The sequence below is a fragment of the Bos grunniens genome, chromosome 22, assembly GCF_055505025.1.
Source record: "Bos grunniens cultivar Pamir isolate PY7600 chromosome 22, Bosgru_T2T1.0, whole genome shotgun sequence".
Taxonomy (NCBI): Eukaryota; Metazoa; Chordata; class Mammalia; order Artiodactyla; family Bovidae; genus Bos; species Bos grunniens.
This window is the reverse complement of record NC_141186.1, coordinates 58,981,264-59,001,534: the sequence shown is the minus strand read 5'-3', so window position 1 is coordinate 59,001,534 and position 20,271 is coordinate 58,981,264. Positions and strand designations below refer to the sequence as shown.

At 54.8% G+C, this 20,271-nt stretch overlaps 1 protein-coding gene and 1 long non-coding RNA gene across 5 annotated transcripts in view; both read right to left on the bottom strand.

Annotated features, from left to right (window-relative positions):
* Positions 1 to 1,895: 1,895 nt before the first annotated feature.
* On the bottom strand, positions 1,896 to 9,743 carry LOC147348744 (uncharacterized). Of its 4 annotated transcripts, XR_015151963.1 has the most exons (6): positions 9,610 to 9,740; positions 9,418 to 9,510; positions 5,592 to 5,729; positions 5,358 to 5,435; positions 4,739 to 5,084; positions 1,951 to 4,121 (listed from the first exon to the last, which is right to left on the bottom strand). It is a non-coding gene; the product is annotated as an uncharacterized LOC147348744 (long non-coding RNA). The 4 variants fall into 4 exon arrangements; XR_015151964.1 differs by lacking the exon at positions 9,418 to 9,510 and having other exon boundaries at positions 1,896 to 3,271; positions 9,610 to 9,743; XR_015151962.1 differs by lacking the exon at positions 4,739 to 5,084 and having other exon boundaries at positions 1,896 to 3,271.
* Positions 9,744 to 17,093: 7,350 nt separating this feature from the next.
* The window catches only part of NUP210 (nucleoporin 210), a 91,383-nt gene continuing 88,205 nt past the window's right edge, over positions 17,094 to 20,271 (bottom strand). The window contains exons 38-40 of the mRNA XM_086368954.1: positions 19,828 to 19,923; positions 19,663 to 19,746; positions 17,094 to 18,469 (exon numbers count right to left, since the gene is read on the bottom strand). Of these exons, the coding sequence (XP_086225080.1) occupies positions 18,369 to 18,469; positions 19,663 to 19,746; positions 19,828 to 19,923 (281 nt within the window). The 3' untranslated portion in view covers positions 17,094 to 18,368. The remainder of the gene's footprint in view (positions 18,470 to 19,662; positions 19,747 to 19,827; positions 19,924 to 20,271) is intronic.

Sequence of the window (20,271 nt, the reverse complement as noted above, 5' to 3'; positions counted from 1 at the left end):
TCACCGTTACAACTTGGCCTGGTACCTCCTTGGCCTGCTATGTGGCTATCGTCGGCGATTTCTTGGCACTTCCCTCCTGGATTGGGTCCATGCTTTCTTGGATTTTATGAATTCTCTTTCTTGGATTAATTTTGTATTTTGCTGTGAACGTCCTCTAGCAATTCTCCCAGAGACAGCCTGTGGTAAGGTCTCAGAGTCCTTGGGTGTCTGAAATGATATATTTTGCCCTCGCACTCAATTGACAGTTTTTCTGGGTATAGAATTCTAGGTTAAAATCAATTTCCTCAGAACTTGGAAGGGTTTCTACCATTTTCCTCTATCATTTAGTGCTGCTGATGCTAATCTGATTCCTCTCCCTTTGAGGAAGAAATTCTCCTGGAGGGGGGTGGTACTGCCCCCAATCACAACTTTTGGAAATCTGGTGGGGGGGTCTTTTGATCATCACAGTGACTGGGTTCACTCTGGTATTCAGTGCAGTAAAGTTTCATCTAACGAAAGCTGCTCCATTCAAATTGCCAAAAAGAGCAAAGTTGGAGGGGCACGCTGAATGAGCTCAGGCTTCACTGTGAGGCGACAGCGATCAGAGCAAGCGGCCCCGGGAAAAGCTGGACAAAAAGGCCAACAGAAGAGAGGAGAGGGCAAAAAGAGACCCCCACACATGTGGTCAACTGGTCTTAACAAAGATACCAAGAAGCCTAATAAGGGGAAGGATAGTCTTCCAACAAATACTGCGAGCACAATTGGATATCCACATGCAAAAAAATGAAAGCTCACACTTGCAGCATCTACAAAAATTAACTGGGGACAGAGCATGAACCTAAATGTGAGACTTAAGTATATATACCTTCTAGGGAAAAAGACCCAGGAGAAAGTCATAATGGCCTTGAGTTTGGCAAAGATTTCTTAAGTATGACACCAAAAGCATGAACTCTAAAAGAATAAAAAAGCAAGACATTGGACTTCATCATGATGAAAAAAAAAAAGAAACACTGTTAACGGTCTTTCCCATCTTTTGATTGGACTGTTTGTTTTCCTGATATCGAGTTGCCTATTTACGATGGAATATTACTGAGCCATAAAAAGAACAAATTTGAGGTGGATTGTTCCAGTGAGGGGGATGAGCCTAGAGCCTGTTATACAGAGTGAAGTAAGTCAGAAAGAGAAAGACAGAGTATATTAATGCATATATGTGGTATCTAGAGAAACGGTATTGATGAGCCTATTTACAGGGCAGGAGTGGAGACAGAGGCGTGGCAACCGCTCGTGCACTCTGGGGAGGGAGAGGGTGGGGCGAGTGGGGAGCGCGGCGTCAGCACGTACGCACAGCACGTAGGCACAGCGCGTGTGGGGCGGAGAGCTGGTGGGAAGCTGCTCTGTGATGACCCGGAGGGGAGGGATGGCGGAGGTGGGGAGGCTCACGAGGGAAGGGGAATGTGTGTAGTTGAGGCTGATTCGAGTTGTTGTGTGGCAGAAACCAATGCAACATTGTAAAAAAAAAAAAATTTTTTTTTAGACACTAAAGGGAACGTTCCTGGCAGTTCAGTAGTGAGAGGCCTCCTCGCCTCCACTGCAGGAGGTTCGGGTCTGGTCCCTGGTCAGGGAACTAAGAGCCCACATGCTGTGTGAAGAGCCCTGCATCCTGGTAGACCTGCCTCAGGTCACGGCGATGGGCCCGGCTCCCAGTCACCGCCCTGGGTGGGGACGTGTTGGTTAGCACTGCGCCTTCTCTGACCCGGAGTCAGAGTCGGTCAGTCAGGGCCCCCCGGCTGTAGTCCTGCTGCTTCTCAGTCCTCACCTGGCACCACAGAACTAACCGCTGCTGGCTCTTCAAGACTGCTTTCCCTTGGAGTTTCCTTTGAAAAGGAAATCCTCTACTTAAAAAAAAAAAAACACTGTTAAGAAAAAGAAAAGTATGGGAACAAATATTCACAAAATGTACATTCAACAAAGAACTTGTGAGTAGACTGTATAAAGAACACTTACAACTTAATAATAAGACAAACAACCCAATTAAAAATGGGGAAAAGATTTGAACAGACATTTTACCAAAGAAGATATATTAATGGCAAATAACCACACAAAAATATGCTCAGCTTCATTACTTGCTCGGGACATGGAAATCAAAATCATAATGACTTATCTATGAAACCAAAACCATCAGGAGGGCTTCCCATGTGGGACAGTGGTAAAGAACCCACCTGCCAATTCTTCAAAGGACAAGAAATTGTCAAATCAGTTAAGAAATTGAAATGACAACCCTCCGAACAGGAGAAAATTTTTGTGAGTCATACATTTGATGAGACTTTTGTTTCTAGAATAAGTAACTTTTTTCACTCAACAATCTAAAAAGACAACCCAGTGTAAAATGGGCAAAAGCTCTAAATAGACATTTCTCAAAAAAATATAATAAGCACATGAAAAGATGCTTGACATCATTAGTGATCAGGGAAATGCAAATCGAAACCAAGCTGACATACCACTTCACCCTTACTAGGTTAGCTAAAATTAAAAATACAGAAAATAATAAGCGTTGGCAAGGATGTTGAGAAAGTGGACGCTCATACATAGCTGGGGGGAATCTAAAATAGTACAGCTGCTTTGCGAAATAGCCTGGCAGTTCCTCAGACATTTAAGCACTTATATGATCCAGAAATTCTATTCCTAGATGTATAGCCAAGAGAATTGAAAACATACATCCTCGCAAAAACTTGTACACAAATGTCATAACAGCATTGAGCAAAAATATGGAAACAAGTCTCCATCAACTGACTGATACAAAGCGGTCTATCCACACAATGAATACCTCAGTTCAGTCCAGTTCAGTTGCTCAGTCGTGTCCGACTCTCTGCGACCCCATGAATCGCAGCACGCCAGACCTCCCTGTCCATCACCAACTCCCGGAGTTCACTCAGACTCACATCCATCGAGTCAGTGATGCCATCCAGCCATCTCATCCTCTGTCGTCCCCTTCTCCTCCTGCCCCCAATCCCTCCCAGCATCAGAGTCTTTTCCAATGAGTCAACTCTTCACGTGAGGTGGCCAAAGTACTGGAGTTTCAGCTTTAGCATCATTCCTTCCAAAGAAATCCCAGGGCTGATCTCCTTCAGAATGGACTGGTTGGGTCTCCTTGCAGTCCAAGGGACTCTCAAGAGTCTTCTCCAACACCACAGCTCAAAAGCATCAATTCTTCGGCGCTCAGCCTTCTTCACAGTCCAACTCTCACATCCATACATGACCACAGGAAAAACCACAGCCTTGACTAGACGGACCTCTGTTGACAAAGTAATGAATATTTACTTGTTAATAAAAAAAGAATACAATACTGACACCTGCTATATGGACGAACCCTGAAAACATGACGCTAAGTAGAAGAAGCCAGTCACAAAGGACCAGCTATTGCAGGGCTCCATTTACACGAAAGGTCCAGAATGGACAAATCCACAGAGAGAGAAACCGGCCAGCGGCAGCTGAGGGGAGGGGCTGGGTGACCGGTGGGTAGATGAAGATTTCTTTATGGGGTAATGAAAATACTCCAAAATTGATTGTAAAAGTCTGTGAATGTGCTGAAAAGCATTGACTCGTACACTTTAAAAGGGAGAATTGTATAGTATGTTAATTATGTCTCACTGAAGCTATTAAAAGGAAAAACACTCCACCATATCTGGTAGCACGGCTTTAATTAAGGAGTCTGACCGCTCTTCCCGAGTCTTATCTGAAGCGGGGCGATGCGGGTGGGTGGCCGGGAGGTGGGTAACCAGCTTCTCCAGGCTCAGCATGCAGCCCCGCTAGGAGCTCCCCACCCCGCCGGGTTGGGCCTCTCTCGAGGCTCTTCCTGCTGCTGTGTTTAAAAGACGGTCTTCAGTTTGATGGAGCTCTGGGACGACGTGCGCTAAGCCTGTCACGGCTGGGGTGGCAGCGACACACACGCCTCGGAGAACGCGCTCCTCTGAAGACAGCTGGGACTCGAACCCTCCTCCACTCTCTCACACGCACAATTCCAAACTCAGGGGTTTGTCCCACAGTAAACCCACTCACGAGCTCCAAGGCATCATGGACAGTGCCTTTCATGGAATGTCTGTGGCCTCAACCAAGGCTGTTCTCTACAGACCAGCAAGGGCGACCTTCAGGATAAAGGAAGTGATGAGGGTCAGGCACACGGCAGGCGTGGGTTTCTCCCAGCAGCACCAAAACACGAAGGAGCGTGCAGAAGCGTGCTCTTGAATTTGTATAGACTCTTTCCACAAGGATGCGCTCCAGATAATGCCAAAGGTAGGCACCGCTGGATTTTTTATACCTCCTCACGTATATTTTACCTTTTATATAACGACATCATCCTAGGGGTGGAGAGAAGGCTGACTCTATAGCCTTTTGTACAGTTCAGATATTGTCTTCCATGCATGTATCACCTTTTCAAAGTATAGCCATAATAATAAGGAACAAAGAATCTCCAGGCCCTGTTTCCTCTGCACGGCTCACCTGGATGCCTTCTGATCCCCAAACCACCCCCCTGCCAGGAACTGCCACCCAGAGGCGCTCAGCAAGCATCTGATGAATGAGTGGCAGAGAGAGGCAGCCCCCACCCCGAACCAGCACAGCAGTCCTCCCGGAGTATGTGGGCAGGAGGGTGTGCCCCGCCAGGGCTCGGTGCGGCTCTCAGACACCCCGAACCCACTGGCAAGAAGCAGGCACCAGTCAACCACGGGGAGGGCTCTCCCCTCTCACCCCTGCACACACTCACCTCTGACTCTGTCTTCATACTCCAGCTCACTGGCTCTTTGTTGAGGAAGTACAGACAAGTGGTGAACCGTACAGACAGACAGACAAAAAATGGCAGAAAGAGCCAGGACTTAGAACTCCTGCTTGGCCGCCCACTTGCTGATAAGCCCTGGACCACCATCTTTGGCTCTTGAGCGTCACTTAACTCATCCATGAATGGAAGGACGAACCCTTCTTTCCAGGCAGCTCGAAGGATAAATAAAGGTCATATGCGGAAACAGAGACAGTGCTGGGGCCCCTCCCCCACTCCCTAATCCCTGCCTCGGGGATTTATCAGCTTTCGCAAAGACCAGGCTGGAACAGAGACGCTGTTAAACAATAAACATTATTAGAAAACTAAGTATGTGTGTTGAAAATATACAGTTATTCACTAGGCAAACAGAGACAGAAGGCATAATTTTCAAAGCAGTTGAGGGGGGAAAAATGAAATAGATACTTTGATCGATTTAAAAATGTAACACAATGAAATCATGATGAGTTAAAATAAGATGGCCAAGTAAGTCTAAACAAACAGTACAATAAAGGTTAATGTCTTCCACTCTCCTATCAAAAGGCAGAGACTCGGGCGGGAGGGTGCTTACCTGGTGCTTCAGTGGGTAAGACTCCAAGCTTCCACTGCAGGGGGCGTGGGTTTGATCCCTGGTCCAGGAAATAAGGTCCTACACGATGTATGGCGCGGCCAAAAAATAATAAAAAGGGCAGAGACTCAAACAGGACTCCCTAGAGATCCAGGAGCACAAGTTTACGAGAGTTAAGGCGTCTCAGGAGCCCCCTGGGGATTGGAGTCTCTGCTGACCACCTCCCCGCCACCTCACCTGTCCTGATGCTCCACGTTGCTAATCCTCAGAGATGGCCATCAAGCCCCTCTCTTTCTGAGTAGCTGAGGAGCAATTTGTGGTTCTTCTAGATAAAGCTGCTTGGTGATTAAAGTCACCGTATCAATCACCTTGTTTCTGCAAATCAGGAAGGATCGTCATTCCTCGGTCATCTCACCTTGCAGGAGCAGGTGGCTGGTCTGGAGCTGGTCCTGCAACATTGCTCCTTGCAGTGACTCAGAGCACCTGTGCACAACTGCCACGGAACTGAAGCCCTTCCCCGCGTTTCTCACCCCCAGTGCCAGGCTCCTGGCGCCTGCATGCACAGAACTGAATATCAGGACGTGGGCCTGTTCCTCCACACGCCTTTGGTCCACTGTCTGCGGGACCTGTATGGCAGACATTGACCTGCCCTTTAAAGAAGGGGAAGACCATCAGAAAAAGGAGTCTTTAGCGTTAGATCCTTAGCACAGGACCTTGTCTGCATTAGCAATCCTTATCAGGAATGGGACGGCCCAGAGAGGTGGACTGACTTGTCTGAGGAGACACAGCAGAGGGTGAGCTGGTTGGATGGCATCACCAACTCTGTGGACGTGAATCTGAGCAAACCGGGAGACAGCGAAGGACAGTGGAGCCTGGCGTGCTGCAGTCCACGGGGTCGCAAAGAGCCAGACACAACTTAGCCCGTGAACAGCACATGGCATGCTAACTGCAGCCCAACCCCATGGAACCCTCAATTTGGCCATTCAGATGCGGCCTTCATGATGGCCACCATTAAAGAGTCTACAAATATTAAGTGCTACACTGTTTGTGGGAATAGCCACTGTGGAAAATGGTACGGAGGTTCCTCAGAAAACTAAAAACAGCATTTCCAATTAACCCAGCAATCGTGATCCTAGACATATATCCCGAAAAACTACAATTTGAAAAGATACATACATATACAGATGCACCCCTATGTTCACAGCTGCGCTGTTTACAACAGCCAGAACACGGAAACAAGCTAAATGTCCGTGGAATGGATAAAGAAGATGTGACATGTGTACACACACACATACATGCAATCGAATGATACCCAGCCACCAGAAAATGAAGTAATGCCCCAGAGATGATCATACTAAGCAAAGCAAATCAGATAAGAGAAAGACACACGCCACATGGTATCAGCACATGCGGAGTTTAACGCACAACACACATGGGCCTGTCTGTGAAACAGCAGCAGACGCGGATGCGGTGAACAGACGCGCGGCTGCCGAGGGGAGAAGAGGGAGGGATCGGGAGCTCGGGATTCGCAGAGGCAAACTGTTATACACGGCACAGATAAACACCACGGGCCTCCTGCCGAGCGCAGGGACCCATTCAGTATCCTGTGATGAAGCCTAACAGGAAAGAATATGAGAAAGAATATATATGTATGGATGACTGAAGCATTTGCTGTACAGAAGAAATTAACATAAAACACTGTGAATCAACTATACTCCAATAAAAAAATGTTTAATGCTGCCTTCATGAATTTTGCTGTTACTGGGTATACATGAAACACGTATTTAATTTTTTTCTTTACTGTTTTAAACAAAAATACTTTTAGGGGCGTTCCCTGGTGGCCTCGTGGTGAGGATTTGGTTCGTTCACTACAGAGGCCTGGGCCTCCCTGCAGTAAAGACCACATCTGCCAGTGCAGGAGACTCGGGAGATGTGAATCCGATCCTGGGTCAGGAAGATCCCCCGGAGCAGGAAACGGCAACCCACTGCAGTATTCCTGCCCAGGAAGTCCCATGGACAGAGGAGCCCAGTGCCCCACAGTCCAGGGGGTCGAAAAGAGTCTGACACAACAGAGTGCACACCCAGCGGGGCGTTGAAGACCCGTCAGCAGCTCCTTCACACGGTCAGGACTGAAGGGTAACGGGCCTGCCCCCAGGGTGAGTGATGCGCTTCGGCCCACACCTCCTCGGGCAGGCCAGGACCCCCCAGGGCTGTCCACACCTCCCAGCCTCTGCCTTTCCACCTGTAAAGTGGGGATAGGAACAACTGCTGATGCTGGCGCCCCCGGCAGTCAATGGCCCTGTGAGGGCGGCAGGGACTCTCACCCCCTGTCTCTGAAGGAAGCGGGAGGGCTCTGACAAGCCTCCGCCTGGGAGGATGCGCCCAGGTGGTCACCGCATCCACCGTCCCCCTTACAGACAGGCTGAGGAGGGCACTGCAGCCCCGAGACAAGGCCACCTGCTTAGCCACGGGGCAGAGCATCGGTAGCCAGGAGGCTGTCGGGGGCCCAGCAGAGTTTTGCAGATGGGGGTCGGGGGGTGGAGGACAGAGGAAAAGACATACTAACGTGTCAAAATGAATAAATGTTCAATTAAGTGTCCACAGAACAGAACCTCAGTCGACTAGTTCACGGCATCTCCACTCATTGCCGTGTCGTTATATAGAAATTCTATTTAATGAGGCACGTGGGTGCCTTTTAATCTGTTTGCTGTGACGTGGAGTGGAGGCGCCCACACAAGGCCTAGGGCGAGGCTTAAAATAGCCCAGCCACGAGAAGGAGGGGGTGGCCAAAGTGCCCTCACTCATTCATTCTTTCTTTCATTCATTCATTCAGCAAGCGCTGAGCCCCGGGGGGCCAGCAGAGCCCGCGTGAGGGACCCAGACGCCGCCTCTGGGAGCCTCTCCTACAGCTGACTCTGCCCCCATCCGCCCCCCGAGGCCCACAGCGGGCAGGGCAGGCCTGACGTCATGGACTCTCGCCGCCAGCTGCAGAGCGGTGTGCACACCCAGCCCCACCTCCTGACCCCCCGTGCCCCTCCTGGGCACACAGCATCCCCTGAGACCCTCTCCCAGCTCCTCGTGAGTGCACACGTGGTGGAAGCCCCTTCCAGAGGGCTGCAAGGAAGCCCGTTACAGATTCCTAGGGCTCCGACTGCATCTGTAATTAGGAGAGCACAGTGGTTCTAATTTTAACATCACTCCCACTACTCCGACCGCCTCCCCTCCCTGTCGTTTCTGGGAGGGATGCAGCCTGAGATCTAGTCTGTGACTTGCGATGAGTCATCTTTTGGAGAATTCTCCATACAGCGAGTGGCCCAAACCTCTTGTTCCGGGGTCCCTGACAGACACCTTCCCCACTGAGCTGCAAGCCCACCCATTTTAGTGCCTGGGCCAGCATGCAGGTTGGAGCCCTCGGCCCTGTTAACCCTGATCCTTAGAAAGAAATCCAACCACTTCCCCAGGCCAGCCAAGCCTCCATCAGGCTGATGAATCACTCCCCCCCCCGCACAGCTCCTCCCCCGAGCGTAGGACTGCCAGATAAAATAGAGGTTCCCAGTAAAATCGGAATTTCAGATAACAACAAGTGACTTAGGCAACGTTTGGAATACACTTATATTAAAAAATCCTTTTAACCAAACCAGTCAATCCTAAAGGAAATCAATCCTGAATATTCATTGGAAGGATTGATGCTGAAGCTCCAAAACTTTGGCCACCTGGTGCGAAGAGCTGACTCATTGGAAAAGACCCTGATGCTGGGAAAGATCGAAGGCAGGAGGAGAAGGGGACGACAGAGGGATGAGCTGGTTGGATGTCTTCATTGACTCAATGGACATGAGTTTGAGCAAACTCTGGGACATAGAGAACAACAGGGAGTCCGGGCGTGCCGCAGTCCATGGGGTCACAAAGAGTCGGACACGGCTGAGCAACTGGACAACAGCAAAAAATCTTTTGCTGTTCAGGTCTTTAACTGGGTGCCCTGCATCCTCGTTCGCTAAAACCTGGGACCCGACTCCAGCCACGGGGCCCCTGCTCTGTCCCACAGTCAGGCCCAGAGCGCTCCTACCTCAGGGCCTCTGCACACGCTGTTCCTCCGGCCGGAACACTCCTTCCCTGTCTCTGCCGATTCCTTGGCTCTGAGATCTCGACTCAAACGTCGCTGCAGAAAAGTCTTCTCTGACCACCAAACGGAAGCAGGGTCCCCTCCGCCATCACCCTGTCCCCTCCCATCTTGTCTGGTATTTCTCGGGGTACTTACCACTATCTCTGCAACCGTGTTATCTGTTTATGCTTTTTCCGTCTCCCCCACTACAGTGCCAGCTCAACGAGAGAAGCCAAGCCTGCCAGGCAGAGGGCCAGGCACATGCCTGTCTGTCGGCTGTTGAATATTCACAAGCAGCCCTACAGGAGAGGGCGGCCCTCACCGCCGCTGAGGAAGCTGAGGCTCGAGGCAGTGGGCCACCTGGCCTTGGGCTCCAGCTGGCCGCTTACACGCCAGGAACGCTTCCCAGTACTTTCCATGGATTCCCTCATTTAATCTCACATCCGCTGGCACGATGGAAGCACCTCTGTGGGCTCCATTTGCGGGGTAAGGAAACGGAGGCACAGATCGGATTGCTCGCAGTAAAACAGCACGTGGGAAGTGGAGTCAGAATCTGGACCCAGGCTTTCTGACCTCAGAGCCCGCTCCTAGAAAACAGTGGCCTGGTCCAGCCTTTGACTTCACTCGCTTCAATGTTCACAGCAGACCCACAGAAGCCCTGTCCGAGCCACACCACCTCAGCCCCCTCCTGACCTCGGTGATGCTCTTCCCTGGAACCGCCGCTGTCTGTTCAACGCAGACACACGGACACACCCACCCCCCACCTCCTGGTTCCCTCTGGTCATCTTTGCAAGGGCTGTCCCCTCCTCTTGGCGACCCTTGCCAGATTAGGAGTTTGGGATTAACATTGAATCCAGGGAACTCTACTCAACGTTCTGCAATACTCTACATGGAAAAAGAATCCGAAAAAGAGTGGGTATGTGTGTAACTGAATCACTGTGCTGTACACCTGAAGCCAACATAACATTGTAAATCAACTAAACGCCAATATAAAATAAAGTTAAAAACAAAACCCTTGGGAAGAAAGCAGGGCAAATTGAAAGCAAATCGAGTCAGCAATCAGCAGAGGGGCTACAGGTGAGGCTGCGGTGTTTGGCACTTTAATGAACTCTGATTACCCTGTAATTAGAGAAGTGCACGAGTCACCCGGGGGGCTTGTTGAACTGCAGGCCCTGACGCAGCAGGGCTGGGGTGCAGCCTGAGAGTCCGCATTTTCTCACAGGCTCCTGGGGGGCACCCACGCTGTCCATCTGAGGACCAGAGTCTGAGCAGCGAGGCTGTAGGGTGTTACAGGAGAAGGATGGGGAGGAAGAGGAGAAGGATGGGAAGTGGGGGGAGGCCGGGGGGGTGGGGTGGGGAGGAGGAGGGGGATGGGGAGGGGTGCAGGAGGAGAAGAGGAAGAAGGGAAACTGCAGAAGAGAGGAGAGTCCTGCCCTGGAGCAGGGAGTCAGGCCGGCAGAGAAGGCAGACGACAAGAGCAGCAGGGCAGGCTGACGGATCAGCCCAGGCTGCCGGGAGCATCGCCCCACTTGGGGTGGGAGGAGCCGAGGCAGCTCAGGTGTTCTGAGTCGGGCAGGAACGCGGAGCGGCTGGCACTGCCCTTCAGGGCCTCACTGTGCCATGCCATGCCGGTTAAATCAGGCCGCGGTTGGCAGAGGAACCGGCCCGCTGGGCTGCCCAGCGCACCGCCCCCCGCCACCGCTGGGGCCTCTGCAGTTCCGTCTCCCACCTGCCAAGAGCAGGGCGGCCCCAGGGTGGCAGCTGTGCTCCCTGGGGATGCGGCTGCGGCGGGCAGGCGGGCAGGCAGGGCCCCGGCCTGGGGTCTGCTCCCTTGCTGGACCCACAGGCTTTTGGAGCTGGGGCATCTAATCAAAGCCGAGGGGGATGCTGAGGCCCAGGGAGGGGAAGGTCCTGGCTGGACAGTCAGGACCGGAAGTCTGGGGGAGCCTGGCTAAAGGGCCAAGGGGCAGAGGTGAGGTGAGGGCACGTGTTTCCCCCAAACACGTCCCGTCCACTCTCCTTGGGCGGAGCAGTCATCCTGCCAACTGTCCCCGGGGGACTCCACTCACACATACAGTGACCCCAGGGTGCCCCTCCGAGCAGCCGCTGGCCACAACACGCCCACTCAGGCACCTGCCATACGAGGGGCAGGCTCCCCACTGCACACGGCGGGGCTCGCAGCTCTAGGCACGCTCCCTCAGAGCCTCTCGATAAAACTCAGTGCCCGCAGGCTTTCCAAGGTGACACCTGCGGTGTTTCATCCTTGGTTTAAAGGTGTACTTTTATGAGTAGGACACAGAACATAGTAAGCACTTTACAGGTTGAGATACAATGAGGATTGACCCATAATCAGAACATTTTATACCATAACTTGATATAATAGCTTTCAACTGTCATATGAAATAAGCTACTCAGAATCTGAAATTATGTGAAATTGTACTGAAAGTGGGTTTCATCCGTTTTGTCACTCAAAAAGTGAGAAACTTAAAAAAAGTAAGAGTCCAGTTAGATTGGGAAGAATTAACTTAAGAAGTTAATTAACTGACTTCTCTCCAGGTCCTGAATTCAGAACATCTCAACCCAGCCATGCACGCCCCTGGGGAATGCCACAGGCCTGGGGGACACAGGAGGCCTTGTTTGAATGCACTGGCCCATCACCCCAAATCGGCACTTCCCTGCACCCCCTAGTTTGGGAGCCGAGAGCTTTTTATACCCAGAACAATAGGCCATAACTCTGTCCCAAATGGGTGAGGATATGAATCCAGGCCCCAGCGTTCCTTCCCACTGCTCAACACTGCCCTCAGAGGACGCTGGGAGTTTCCGATATGCCTGGTCACTCAGCCATGTCCGACTCTTTGCGATCCTTTGGATTATAGCCTGCCAGGCCCCTCTGTCCATGGAATTCTCCAGGCAAGAACACTGGAGTGGGTTGCCATTTCCTATCCCAAAAGCAGCTTGTGACCTGCGGCTCATACCAGCCCCTCTGACGATGTCCCACGCCTGGTTCTGACTACCCTCCTCCTAGGAGCCTCCTCCAACCCAGCTGCGTCCCTCCCCTGAGGCTGCCGCACGCCCACCCACAGGAGCAGCTCTGCGCCTTGCTGGGTCTCCCCCTGCCCCACCGAGAGAAGCCTTGTCTGACTCATCCCTCCAACTCCCACCCTCCCAGCTCCTGGGGAAGCAGAGCGTTGACAAAGGCTGCCAGAATCTCCTGGAGGTGGTAACAGCACCTTACCCCTCCCGGCTCAGGGAACAAAATTACCAGCTTGACAGCCGACAGGAGTCTGCCTCCAACTTGGGCGCCTTGATCATTTTCCTTTGATTTAGACCATGAGCTCCTGTTCTCCTCCCCCACAGGGGGGCGAATGGCGTTTCTGTGGTTCCTGAAAATAAAGTATTATGTTTACACAAACACCCTACCTCTGTCTATCAATGCCCTCCACCTGGACCCAGTGGGCAGTAGGGGCAGGAAGTGGGGCCTACATCTTCTGCATTTGAAGATGCTTCGGTCCCAAACCTATACTTTTGAAGAAAAAAAAAAAAGACACACTCCAGCACACAAAACATCCTTCATCCAGTGCCTCTGTCTTTGTCAGCTGCCAAAGAGAAGCTGATCCTTTCACGTCTGGTTATGAGTGAGCTAAAACTAGTCCTTTCCTGCCTCTGAAATGAGTGGCTTGGGAGTAGGTTAGTGGGAAAGGTGGGACTCCTCACTTCTGTTGATACCGGCTGACGGGCCGTGGCTGCCAGAACGCTGGACTGTAGGGAGTCCAAGGCGGAGTCCTGCCTGAGCAAGAAAGAGAGTTCTGGGAGTGATCAGCAACGTCTGCCAGGGACACAAAAAGGGGCTGGGGGCAGGCACGTGCCAGAATGCTTACTGTTTATGGAGAAACTCAGAGACTGAAAGCTGGTGCCCTGAGAGCAAGTTTCTTTGGCCCCCACAAGTTGGTTTTTCTAAAAAATACATATATATTTAAACGTTATTACCAATATGTATACACTGGAAGGTTTTACCTCCCCCGAGCTGGAATTTCAGAGTCTCTAGAAAACCAGAAGAACGGGCCTGCAGGGCTCTGCTCCCACCTGGCAGGTGAGCCCAGTGGGCAAGGCCATCCACCCTCAGCCCCGCACTCTCGGGGCCACGTGCTGGGCTGTCCCGTGGTTTGTGAGCCTGCACCTGCCTGTGATTTGACTCCATCGGCCTGGTGAGCGGCAGCAGGGACTCCGGCGGGGAAGCTTTCACGGCCCCCAGGAGAGCGAGGGCAGTTGCCTCCAACCCCCAGGGAGACGAAGCTAGAGCAGCTCACAGTTACTGAGCACCACGCGCTTGCTCGCCAGCACGCTGGGGAGCCAACAGAGCAGCTCCTGGAAGCCACACAGCGCATCTGCCGCTTTGCAGATGGGGGCACTGAGGCTCCGGGAGGTGACAGGGCGTCCTCAAGGCCATGGCCGCCCGCTGGTGAGCGGCAGAGGCAGGCAGCCTGCGGTGGCCGGGCCCGTGCCTCGGGCCCTGGGCTGCTGCCCTTGGCCTCCCGACACGCCCCGCTCCGTGGAGAAGGACCCAAGGGGCAAGCCACCGCCACCCCGAGGCGACGGTCCCTGGGAACCACGGAGCAATGGGAACACGGGCTGCCACCTCCCAGTGCTTGCAGTCGTCTCCATTTGCTTTCAGCAAATACTCCCCACGTGAAAGCGGTCACCTCGTGAGTCTGCTGATGAAATCCTCCCCGCGGGAGTTTCTGTGCACCACTTAACATACAGCATAAAACCCAACAAGACAACAGACGATCCCCAAACGCACGGTTCTGGCTTTGTTTTCTTCCCGTCTCTCTCTTTAACTGAGATCGCTCACCTCATGTGACATTAAAATTGGGGCTCCAGACGGGCTCCTTGAGGGTTAGTCGTGGGGGAAAGGCCCCCGCCATCCACCAATGAGTCCTTGTGTCCTGGGTGGCTACTCCGGGTGGAGGAGGAGCAACCTTGACCGTCAGGAGAAGGGCCTGGTGTACTAACCAGGGGGGGGCCCCCCGCTAGTCCCTTCCTGTCTCTGGACCTCAGTTTTCCCATCTGCACGATAAGGCAGTTGAACAAGAAAAAGTACAACCCATGATTGTTCTCTGTTAATGCCCTTGACTCTTGACCCCTCCTCTCACACAGTGACTTTGCAGCGCCCCCCAGCCAAGGTAGCCTGTCCCCGAGCCTTGATTCTAGATTCAGATTCATGACTCGCTTTGTTCAAGAGGCTGGAGAGCAGCGGCTCGCAGCCCAGCCCCGGGGGTGCTGTGTGCCCCGACCTCCTCTCTTGGTCCTGGTCGTCACCTGGCCCACTGGGGTGATGAGAGAACAGAAGCCCAAGGAGGAGAAAACCAGAGCTCCGGGGAGGAGGGCCCTGCGTGGTTAGCCTCCACAGCACATGCCTGAGTGCCTGGTCGGGGCGCTGACGCGGGGCACGCTTCCCACTCCTGTCAAGGCCACCAGGAAGGCCTGTCAAGCTCCAGGCAGAGCCCAGGAGCGAACGGGCTGAGGGGAGGGGTCCGAGGCCACAGCCGCGTCACTCAGACTCTGAGACAAGCGGCAGAAAGCCGCCCCTCAGGGTTCGGCCAGAAGGGAATTCATGCCGTGCTCTGTAGCAGGTCACCTACTGCTGAGTAATGCTCCTGACAAACTGTCCCCAGCGTCGGTGAGCTTGTAACTGCCGTCACTCACGCCCAGGGCCAGGCGGCCGGGGGTAGGGATGCGTGTCTCTGGTGCCCTGGGCCCCCCTGTGATTCTGTCAACGGCAGAAGCACACGGAGGGTCAGGGGAACTGGTGAGGCCTCTAAGCCCAGGCTCTGAATGGACACGTGGTCACCTCCACCCGCATGGCCAAAGCAAGTCACGTGACCTCCACGGCGGCGGGGTCACGCGTTCAGCCTCGGGGGAGGTGCAGGGAGGCGGAGGGCTGGGAGGAACGTGCAGCCCACGTACCACCTGTTACCCTGGTGCCACCGCGGGCTGGTGGGTAGGGAGGCCCCCAGGTGTTAGGAAGGCTGCTCTGCAGACGGGGGAACACGAGCCCCCTCCCACCGCAGACGGTGGGCCTGCACCTCAGCCACCTCATCTGTAAACCCCGTGCCTTTCCCACCCACCTGGACGCCCAGGCTGTGGTGTGTCTCAGAGCTGGTGTCTCAGACCTTGAGATGTAACATGTCTAATACGGCCCCCTCCCCGCCCCCAACACACACAGACACAGAGAAACAGGAGGAGACAGAGAGAAACAGAGTTATTTTTTTGGCCAAACTTAGGAATTCTAGAGGGGAAAAAACCCTATATGCAATACTATATTTTTAGCACGAAATGGTGCTGAAAGCATTTTTTGGCACCCTTGAGAGAGTGAAAGTTGCTTGGTTAGCTCGGGAACAGAAAACGGAGGCAAGTCACCGGGTTTTGTCAACGCCCTCGCCTCCGGCCGCGTCTGGCTGTTTCCAGTAGCACGTGCTTTAAGATGACGGTGACGTCCGGGGAGAAGAAAGCCCAGACCTCTCGGCCGTAGGCCGGGGTGTCCATCCAGCTCTGTCAGGGGTCAGAGTGCCTGAGATGAGCAAAGGGAGGAAGACGCAGCGATCAGGGAGGAGACCAGCTGGGAGCTCTGTCAGGGGTCAGAGTGCCTGAGATGAGCAAAGGGAGGAAGACGCAGCGATCAGGGAGGAGACCAGCTGGGAGCTCTGTCAGGGGTCAGAGTGCCTGAGATGAGCAAAGGGAGGAAGACGCAGTGATCAGGGAGGAGACCAGCTGGGCAGGCCCTGACACCTCTCCATTTTCATCTGAAAGTTGTTGAGGGGGTCAACATCCAGACCTCCAGTCAACCCTGAAGGAATACCATACACGATCGTTTCCTGAAGGAACAATCATCCGTGGCCCTCACCTCCAGGGGCTGGGAAGGGTCATGGACACAGACTCTGGCCAACAGGTAAGGTGGGAGCTGTTTGCTGAGGAGCCTTCCACAAGAGAAGCCTTCAGTCCTTAGAAAGAGACAGGGAGGGTTTGTCTCTGTGCTTCTTCTTCTGGATGCTGCCATGTCTAGTCGTGATGTGACAGCTGGATCCTGGCGGCCACCTTGTGCCACTGAGGGCCGTGCCTGAGGGCTGTGCTGACTTGTACTGAGTGGTGCGTGCCAGGCGGGCCCTGTGCTGAGCATGTGTGCGTGTGTGAGTCACTCAATTGTGTCCAACTCTTTGCAACCCCATAGACTGTAGCCCGCCAACCTCCCCTGTCCATGGGATTCTCTGGACGATCTCTCTAGAGGAGATTCTCCATTCTCCTCTGTCCTGGGTCTCCCACATTGCAGGCACCTTCTTTACCGTCTGAGCCACCAGGGGCATATGGTATCATTACATGCTTTCTAGGTGTTCCTGTGGACCAGACTGTGGAGACACACCAGGTCTGTTCCCATCCTCGAGGCTGGACCAGCCAGGGTGGGGCAGTGGGGTTGATGATGGTCACAGAGATCCCTCAGAGGGGAGGGAGGCCTGGGTGTGCAGCCAGAGAAGAGGCCCATAGAACAGACCCGCTCCCCACATTCACACAACGGGAAGTGGCAACGCCAGCCTGGGTGGGCTCCGGGCAGGACGCAGGGGACTCCGGTAATAATCACACTCGTGTTAAGAAATTAAATCGAGCTTTATTAAATAAACCAGGTAGAAATGTGCCTATTTACATCCAAGTTGTCAGTTTGAGCTCAAGTAATATGCCAAGGCACAATTCTTCCTGTCTCTAGCTTTAAAAAATAAATTGCATGGTCCAGCCCCGAAGGACTGAGGCAGATTCAGGCATACGGCTCAGGTTCAAAGCTGGAGGCCCCACGGCAGGGTCCACGCACGCCGGGCCCTGGGGCTTCCTGGGGGCGGCCCGGCTCCCTGGCCACGGGAGGGCTGCGTCCTGGAGGTCTCAGCTGCCGCATGGACGAGGGCTGGGTGGGAGGCTGTTTTCCGAGCTGCCTCTTCCCTGGCCCGTCTGGGGAGCTGCCTTGAGGGAGCCCGTCCCGCAGGGCGGTGGAGGCTCAGATTGGCAAGGTGCTTCGTACAGAAGGAGGGGCGGAGAACGCGGGCCTGTGCGTGGGCCGAGGACTGAGCACACGGGCGGTGCCTGGCTCCAGGTCAAGGACGCCTCCCTGATTCCGACTCTGAAGCCCCTGTGCTGATAGTGAAGCCGGGACAGGCAGGACGGGCTGTCCCCTGGGGCGGAGGCCAAGTTCACCGCCGGGGAAAACAAAGAACCACAGAGGACACTGTCCGTTCACAGCGGCCCTCGGTGGGGGCAGGAGGAAAGGCTCCCAGCTCCGGGAGTTTCAGGAGCCCCTGAGGCTGATCTGGGCGCCCTGGCCCAGCCCTGAGGCTCCTCGTGTAGCCCTGGGGTGGCCCCGGTCACTCGCGACCATTTGCTCCAATCATTTCCCAGTAGGAGCCGGACGGGGGAAATGTCGGGTTTCCAGAGAGAAAAGAACTGACACAAATAAAAAACATCACTGACAAAGTCCTTTCCCTGAGAACACTGCTGTCACAGCATCTACAGAGCCCTGGTCCACAGACGGCCGCCTGCTCTAAGTCCTGAGAACGGTGTGATTCTAGAGACTCCAAAATAATAAAAGCTGCGTGTGCTTTAAGAAACCCCAGACAACAGGTCGAGGAGGGAGCCAAAGTCTTTGCCTCTGCAAGACTCAGTAAAACAAAACAATAAAAACAAAACAAAACAAAAACCCCAAACAACAAACTTAAGTTCCTACATGTAAGACTGAGCTCGTGGGCACAGCCTAGACTCCAGTTACGGCAGGGGCGGTGCTGATGGGGGCAGTGGCGGCCGGGGCCGGGGCTCGCTCCAGGCTGGACCCGGCAGGCCTATCCCCGGGGGCGGTGGGGCCCAGGGTCTCAGCCCGCTGCCTAGTGGGACGGGTACCATGGGCTCCACAGCCCTGAGGCGGGGCTGCTTCGGCGGGCAGGAGGGAGTGCACTGAAAGGTGGTGGCGATGAGGCAGCAAAATCTAGGTGGGAAGAGAGACGCTGTCAGCTGAAGGGAGACCTCGACGCCCCTGGATCCCGCAGGCCCACGCCAGACGATGGTCAGGAAGCGGCCCAGGCTCCCGGGCTGGTAGGCGGGGTCCACAGGGGCCTGCTGAGCTGCACAGGCAGAGGCCTGGGCCACAGCCTGACCTCCCAGAGCACACAGCCTGCCGGGCAGAGACTCAGAATCCCAGGACCACGTCCCATCCGGGGGCACTCGGGGAAAGGGGCCTGTCCATCTGGGCAGTGAAAGCTATAGGAACAGACTCCAAAGTGTGTGGGTGGAAGGGTCTGGGGTGCTCAGGAGGCAAGGCGAAGCCCCCGGCACGACTTCCGCAAAACAGGGAGGCGTGTGCTGGGGGATGCGGGTTGCAGGGCGAGCGCCCACTGCAGGACAGCTGATCAACAGGACAACGACAGTAAGTAACAGGACGACTCTGTGGTCAGAGTCGACACAGGGAAGTGAGCTGCTGAGCAGTCCACGGCCTCCCCTGGGCGTCACAGGCCTGAGAGCTAGCCTGGACAAGGGCTGTGATTCTGGGGTCCAGGACACGTGGAAGGTCTGGTTACCCAGCAACGTGCATCTATACAGAAAGCTGTGTCCTCTTCCAAGAAACTCACAGGCCCCTTGAAGCCAGGCCATGCCCCGTGTAGGTCAGTAGACACCCCCTCAAGGGTTCTTTGTGTAGAGGAGGGAACCCTTAAAAGGGAATAGGGAGACACAGGGCTGCCATGTACAGCAGTGCAGGTTGCACACTGCACAGCCCCAGGGGACGCCACTTGCGGGGTCACCAGGGCCTTAGGACCGCAGAGACAGCTGGACTATGAAGAGGAGTGAGTCATGCGATTCTTCTCTGAGCATCATCTCCTCGAGACCGCCCAAACCCTCACCTCTGAGTCAGCCCATCCGCCCCTTGCTGAGAGCCCTAGGAAGCGGCGCCAGTGTGCTCCGGCAGACCCAGGGTCCCTGGCCCCAGCCCCGCTGCCTTGCCTGGTCTGCCCCAGGGAAAGCTCTCCTTGCCCAGGACTGACGTCCACCAGCTCCCGTTCCCCGGCCAGTGCCCGGACCTGCCCTCTGGGGCTCACACCCCAGCTGCAACTCACGCCCGGGGCAGGGCCTCATGAGACCCGGGGTCCCCCCAACCCTGGACCGCTCCGCGGGGCGGCTACTCACAGTGAGGGCTGTGCTGAGGGCTGGCTCTCGGGGAGAGGGCTGGCGTGGCGGGGGGCTCCTGGGGCGCGCAGACTGCGTGGTAGGCTGAGAGAGGCACGGGCGGCTATTAGAGTGGGGGCGGGGACGGCAGGGCAGACGGAGGGGGACGCGGAGCGCCCAGCTCACCTATGATCGTGGCCGCTGTCCCGGCCAGCAGGGCGAAGAGCGTGAAGAACATGGCCTGGTAGGAGTCCAGGACGCGCTGGAAGAGCCCGGCGCCGTCTGCAGCCCAGGACACAGTCACCAATGAGCCCACAGAGCCCCGAGTGCTGTGCCCGCACTCTGGGGGAGGGGCCGGGCCTGAGCCCAGTCAGCCCAGGGCCCGCCCCGTCCATCTCCTGAGCCCACCCCGTGGGCCCGGGGCCCGCCCTGTCCATCTCCTGAGCCCACCCCCTGGGCCCAGGGCCTGCCCCGTCCATCTCTGGCTGCTTGACCCCCCCCAGGCTGGGCCCAGGACCCTGCCTCCTGGAGCAGGGAGGAGGCTCAGCTTCCGCCCCTTCAGGGGCGTGCTGCCCCGAAAGCCAAGGCCGTGCTCAAGGGGTACAATTCAGTCACATTTAACAAGACCTC